The sequence below is a fragment of the Henckelia pumila genome, chromosome 1, assembly GCF_033568475.1.
Source record: "Henckelia pumila isolate YLH828 chromosome 1, ASM3356847v2, whole genome shotgun sequence".
Lineage (NCBI taxonomy): Eukaryota > Viridiplantae > Streptophyta > Magnoliopsida > Lamiales > Gesneriaceae > Henckelia > Henckelia pumila.
In genome coordinates this window covers 66266413-66273707 of record NC_133120.1, presented here as the reverse complement: position 1 = coordinate 66273707, position 7295 = coordinate 66266413, and the positions used below count along the sequence as shown (strand labels likewise).

Genomic DNA, 7295 nt, shown 5'->3' with positions numbered 1-7295 from the left:
TTGTCAATTTTGACTTTATCATAATAATTAATTTTACCAAAACATCATCATATAATTTATCAAGTTTGTACAAACCAAGGATAAAGTTGAAAATATACAATGGAAAAACTTTGACCTTAGTTCACACTTTTATAATTGGTGATTGGTGATATAGATAGATAGTTTTTGTAAACAAACAATACACATTTAGAAAAAAAAAATAAGTGATTTTATCCGATTGACTTCTCCAACCAAACGGGTTCTAAGTTATCTATTTGTATAATCTTTTTTTAAAACTTCATGCGAGGTGAATCGGTCATTACTTTGGTTCGATCAAAAAGGATTAGTCTATACTACATCGAGAGTGTTTCTTCTCCTATTTCAATACCATTAGATCATGTGAGACCTATATATTTTTATAAAAATTGACATGTGCGTTGATGATTTAATGGTTGATATTTGATCACATCATGGGGGGAGAAGTAGTCCAAATATAACATAAAATAATCCAAGAAAAAATGTCATACTTAGAATTTAATTTGTTTGAGCATTAGATATCACCGGAGTTTGGGCATGAAAACTAAGAAATTCTTTAAAATTGGAAATGATCAGCTTATGGATCGAATCTTTCTAACATTAAGTGTGAAATAGATAACTCTTTTTAATATAGTGAGACACGTCCACTGAATTTAGAGCCGTCAAAATGGACTGAAAAGACGAGTTTATCAATAACCCGCTACAACCCACTATTTGACTAGCCGGGTTGAGAATTTTCTAATCCAACCCACCTATTTGGTGAGATGAGACGGACCAACCCAACAGATTTCACCATATTTTTAGTATATTAAACGTGCCGAGACAAGTTGACCCACAACCCATCCTTCAATAGGACGAAATGAACTAACCCATTAATGACAGTTCTAATTGAAATACCCTCGAGAAATGATTTTCAAAATGGAATTTATATGCGTTTAAGCTTGATCCATGTTCAGTAGCCTGAGTTTTGAGTATCAAATGGCGATGATCAAATCTCTTTCTATAAGCCGAATAAGTAATTCATTGACTCATATATTCATACATACTGTGACTATACAACACCAGATAGTACCAAAACCAAACCAAGCAACCTCGTGCACAGACAACACAAGGAGCACAAGTTTTTAACCTCTTCTTCCAAAACACGAGAAATCTCATGAAGTCCCCTAAATACATAGATTATACATCGCATATTCCATTCAGCAATGTTACTCTTACATATTTTCCTCAAAATGGCATGCCCGATAGTTCGGAATGAGTCTTCCTTATTCCAGGTTGAACCTCAAAGCCCAGCCACATGATGCAACAATGTACACTATTCCCTCCGCCTGACCATATGGTGGTTCGTCACCATATCATTCGTTTGTGCCATCGAAACTATCCATGGCATTACTTCGCTTTCTCTCCCTCCAGTTCTCACCCCACACTTTGGCCTCAGCAACAGCACGTTCTCTGTCCAAGTCTCGGTTTCTTGGCGTTTCTCTTGCTCTGCCACCACTGACAGGGCTGTCTTTTTGAGAACCGGGGCGGTCCAAGTCATCCAAACCCAATTTCCTGCCGGACCCACTTCCAGTTTCAATCCTTCGTAAGTCTGCACCAGCCCTGACAGGATCTCTCCTCCGATAGTCAGGCGAATTTTTATGAGTGGAGGGCGAACCCTGGTGGCTCGGATCGTATAAGCTGTCGGTACCATCAGATGTGTGCCTACGCTCATCCCGGTGCCGTGGAGTAGACGGACCAACTCTGTTACTCTGTGAGACAGGTGCATTAGGGTCATAGGTTTGGGATGCTAAATATGTTAAAGCAGTCACAACGTCGCCAATTAGAGGTCTTGTGGCAGCTTGCTCTTGCAAGCACATAGCTGCAACTGCCAGTGCTTGATAAAGTCCACGAATTGGATATCGACCTTGCAACAGAGGATCGGCCATCTTTGGAAACTTCCTTCGATCTTTGAAAAGTGGCCTTGCCTAAAAGTTAAAGAAAGTTATTTCCAAAAAAAAACTTAAAGAAAATGCAAGTTCACGGTGTGACGGTGCCCGGTGGAGCCGAAAGTAAAGCGTAAGGACCAACGAGGCAAAGCTAGAACTCAAAAAATTTAGGGAAGGGTACTGCCCTTACCATCCCCTTGCTCCCCATCGGACTCAACCATCAATAGTTCATCGTTTGTTTTTTCTTTTTTAATAAACACCAATAAGATGTAACTATAATCTCATTTATAAGTTCCTAAAAACCAACCAATCGATCATCGAGCGAATTGGGCGATGTATTATGTCCAAGAAGCATGAAAAGCAGAATAACTACAAGCTTAATGTGAAAAGTAAATTAAAAAACTTACCCATGCAACAAGATTATGCTCCCCTGCGCCCTTAGTGTTGTCAATAGCCTTTCGGCCTGTGATTATCTCAAGAAAAACGACTCCAAAACTATAAACATCAGATTTCAATGTAAGTTGGCCGGTCATGGCATATTCGGGAGCACAATAACCATATGTCCCCATCACTCTTGTTGAAACGTGAGTTTTATCCCCAACGGGGCCCAGTTTTGCAAGTCCAAAGTCCGATAATTTGGGGAAATATCCGTTGTCAAGAAGGATGTTTGATGATTTTAAGTCTCTGTATATGACTGGTGGATTGGCTTTGTCATGCAAATATTCCAACCCTTTGGCCGCACCAGCAGCAATCTTCATTCTCGTATTCCAGTCTAAAGGTTCTTTATCTGGATGAAGATCTGTGTACATAGATGTCACCATTATGAACTACGCAAATAGAGAATGTATTCAATCATATTTGTTAATGGATAAGCTGAATAACTTGAGCTCTTCAAAACATACTTGCAGTAATCATATCAAACTTTGAGCAAAAAAAATTATCATGTACATGATTGATCAGAGGTTGCTTACTACAAGTTTGTGCAACATGAGCTCAATTCAAGTACCAATCTAGTTCAATACTGACAGTCTGACACACTGACATCCAAGCAATTTCATGTCAATTATCTACGCTATCCTCTCCGTTTACACATTTATCAGAACATGGTTAAGAAAAAGTGGGGGGAATGACCTCCCTATCTCTCCCTTGACCATCCAAATCTTCAAAATATACAACGGCTGGTTTGTTCTCGGAGGCTCGAGTCTATCCTCTATCATCGTCCAGGTTCTAATTATTTAATAGCTGATACAGCATCATCAAGAGGCCAAAATCACACAAAAAAAGATTATTTGTGAAAATTCAAAAAAGACTCCTAATGACTATTGGTGGAGCCACATGCAGTAGGGTTAGGCAATCACCTCCCTGCATTAGAAAAACTTTCTTGAATGTTTCTTAAAAACATCCCACTTATGGCTTAGTATTGTGCATTTGCACACCGCAAAAAGCACAAAATATGTTAATATTTCTAAGTTTTGGCCCTCTTAATATTCGGATCCTAGCTCCGACCCTGCCAATAATTCAATTAGATTTCTTGAAATGCCAGTAAGATTACTTTTTAATTAACTGAGTATTTGCAGCCTTGAAAGCAACAACGTATTCTTAATCACAGTCAAAAGAGGCGGAGCATCAGCATTAGTGGCAACTATTAAAAAAAATCACTTTTTTCTTCCTCGACAGAAGCTTGATCTGATTGATTTTAATGTCCACATGTTCCTCGAGTACTGGGAAAAGTGCTAAACTACCACTGCATGCATCATATTTAACATGTAAAATTACAGCACAACCATATGCCCCTACCCTCCGCGACTGATGAAGTTATGAGAGATGAAGCAACAGGGAAATTATCAAAGGAGTGTAAGGAGCATCAACAATCAAAACAAAAAATGGTACAGCGCATCAACAATCAAAACAAAAAATGGTACAGCATCACTAATTTACTATAACATTTAAGTTTCCAAAACATACAATGAAATTATCGATGTCCCTTTGTGCAGAATTCAGTAAAATGCCTCTTATGCATCAAAACTACTCTAACACCATTTTCAATATACATTTGCACTGGATGTGAACATTCTATAACAAATCAGCTTTCTCACTTGAGCTCCTCTTTAAAAAGATGAATAGATAATTGACAGCCGACAAAAAACTTTTCTGTGCAGTTGTATTGATTTTATTTGATGCTCAGCTTTTGTTATGGACTCAAATATTGCTATAGGCTTTAATAGTTTAATATATTGGGCCTACACCAAATCAAGCCCAAGAGCTATAAGCCTTAGAAGAATCTATATGTGGTGAAGGTTATAAGACGTGGAGAGGAAATTGTTATAATTACTCTGTTATTGTACCTGAGTGTTAACTAGCTCGTGCCAAGGACTAGCTACTATTATTATATATTATATATAAATCGTTGTTGCAACAATTTATATTAGAGCCTATAGCAATATTTGAGTCCGTAACAGCTTTACCGCCTCTAGGTTGCACACAACACGCCACACGAGAATAGCAGATAATAAGTACGAGAAAACAGCCGTGTATGACAAACACAAAAATAAAGCTATAATTTTTCTGCAAGTGTTTCCTGAAGTATCTGAAGTTAATGTATTCAAACATAACCAGATCAACAGATATCCATTAAAAATGATATTAATATTGTTTTAAATTTTTTTTAACTTTTATGCAAAACAAGATCTGTGGGGAACGTGGATGGATTAATGGGATTTGACAAAAAGATTATATATACTAATTCATTTGCGGAAATTATAGATGGCTGGTTTGTGCAGCTGAACTGACCGTGTAAATGGTCTTCTAGAGATCCCAATGGCATGTACTCGTAGACAAGTAGACGTTGGTCTCCATCAGCACAATATCCAATCAGGTTGACAAGATTTGGATGATGTAAAAGGCTAAGCATGAGAACCTCCACTAAAAATTCTCTATTTCCTTGAAGGCCATTCCGATCAAGCTGTTTAACTGCAACCGCCTACCAAAAGATGGCACATTCACAATTTCAAGTAAATAATGTAAATTAAGTGCAGCGGATAAAATTCAACGACCAGAATGTTTGTTACTATATCAAGGGGCAAAAAAGAAACGCAATTGCCACACTTTCTTCCACAATCAAGATATTAGGCTAGACAAAAAGCAGCGACGATTAAGTCCATCAAATTGGTGAACTAGGCATAAATCACCTGTCCCGTGCTTTCCAGGCGTCCTTTGTAAACACGTCCAAAGCCACCTTCACCAAGCAAACACTCTGGTCTAAAGTTCTTCGTAGCTGCTGCAAGCTCGCGAAAGGTAAATGTTTGTGCCGCAATATTAGCTGTTGCTTCTTTGGGAATTGAGGCTTCCCTTTTAGAATCATTGCTGCCTCGCGATTTCGATTTATCTAGGGAAACATTAGGCAAATACAAGAAAAAGAAATCACGCACTTTCAGAAAATGTAACTGGTCTGGAAGCAGTGACACCAAAGTGTCTGATGCAAATAAATTCAGAATTTGATCATTTTGAATATTTTAGAAAATTGTTGTCCCACATAAATCTTTCATCCTAGCCAATAATCTGACTATGGTATTCTAATAAACAAAGCAAAGCAAAGCAAAGCCTACACATCCGTCATCCTTTAGGCTTCTAACTGAAAACAAGTAATCGGCATTTTGCACTACTCAACCCAACAATGTTTTGTAGATAGAAAAAAGCCAAATTGGGAAAATATTAATTGATAAAAAAATCTGTGACTAGCACTCCGTCTACAATGTACAATGAAATTCAGCACAAATTAAAACTCCAGCCACAAACGAGAAAGAGGTCCATGACCTCTGTCCACAGCACATTAAGTACATACAGATAAAAGCGGCAAAAAAGTAAAAGAAAAAGCATAATGAGTTTACCAAGCAATAAATTACAGCAAAAAAGGACCAAACCAATGGACCAATTTTTCATTCACAATTAAAATCCATTCATCTCAAACCTCCAAATCACAGCAAAAAGTATGCAAATACCACTGATCAAGACAGTGAAAAGAAACCCTAATCCATGGCATCACCAAGAAAGACGAAAATGATATAAAAACTCTGAATTAGGATCGAAAAACACTTAGCAATCCCACAAAACAGAGAAAAAACACCCTTGAAATTGCAGAATAGAAAATGTCTGAATTATGTACCTGAACTCAATCTATTCCCATGGTTGTTAGACTGAGCTGCTGAACAATCTTTAAAAGACTCCTTCTTTGCTACTTCTTTAACTCCGCTGTTATTCTCAATTCCTTCTTTTTTTGATGATCCAAAGCACGGAAGACACCCCATATCAGTTCAAAACAACAGACCCACCTCGAAAATCTCTCACTAAATCTACATATAATCCACGTGCTGATAAATCTTTACCAAGAACTTAACGCAATCCACCTCATAAAAACCCCATCTTTAACTTGATTTTAAGCAACAAAAAACATACAAATATTCCCCAGCACCTCAAGATTTGAGATCATCTCACAACCAGTTAGAAAACAAAAGCAGATCAAATCCAAGAAAATCTTGATTCTTCAGCCTTGATAAAAATTGCAAAAAACAGTAGAAAATTATAATGTTGCTATATAAATGCGTGCATTTTATATGTGGAAACTGGGAAATAAAGAAACGTGAGAGATGAAAAGTCAAAAAAGAAGTGTTTATTTATCTTTATGGTTAGTTTAAATTTTGAAAGAGCGAAAATTAGGTGAATGAGGGGAGTTTTGTTGGAACTGTGCGGTATGAAATCCGTGTGTACAGCTTAGTTGGACAACTATTTGGTACATTTTACTAGCTTTACGTGGCAACGCATTATTTGTATCACTTCTTCTTTGCTTCCTAACTTCTCAAATTTAGAGGGTGTTTGGAGAACTTTTAAGCTCTTAAAAACAGAGATTAAAAGCTTTCTGGATCTATTTGGTAAATTTTTTTAAAAACAGCTTATAAACTGTCAAAATAAGCTGTTTAACAGCTTATAAGCTGTTTTTAAAAAAGTAAGGGGAGGTACTTTTTTCAAAAAGATCTTATTTTAACATTCTATCTCTCTAAAATATCCTTAAATATTTTAATAAATCTCCATCATATCTTCCACCCATTAAATATTAAAAATTATTTTTTAAAAAAAATTCCAAATCACATAAATTTTTCTAAAATAAAAATATTATAACAATTTTATTTTTTAATATATGTTTATTCTAAAACTATTTTCATATATGTATAACTCGAAACATTATTTTCATATAATTATACACTTTTTGGTAATTTCGACAATAAAAAGATCTTATAATACCAAACACATCAACATTTTAAAGTTATTTAAAATAAGTTTATCCAAACACTTTAACAA

The 7295-nt window shown here is 36.2% G+C and overlaps 1 protein-coding gene across 1 annotated transcript; it reads right to left on the bottom strand.

Annotated features, from left to right (window-relative positions):
- Nucleotides 1–1003: 1003 nt before the first annotated feature.
- LOC140875255 (serine/threonine-protein kinase PBL27-like) lies at nt 1004–6634 on the bottom strand. The gene is made up of 5 exons (XM_073278908.1): nt 6106–6634; nt 5132–5328; nt 4734–4923; nt 2351–2742; nt 1004–1982 (listed from the first exon to the last, which is right to left on the bottom strand). Exons 1-5 carry the CDS (start codon nt 6245–6247, stop codon nt 1371–1373), a joined length of 1533 nt encoding a protein of 510 aa, XP_073135009.1. The 5' UTR covers nt 6248–6634; the 3' UTR covers nt 1004–1370.
- Between the last annotated feature and the right edge of the window lie 661 nt (nt 6635–7295).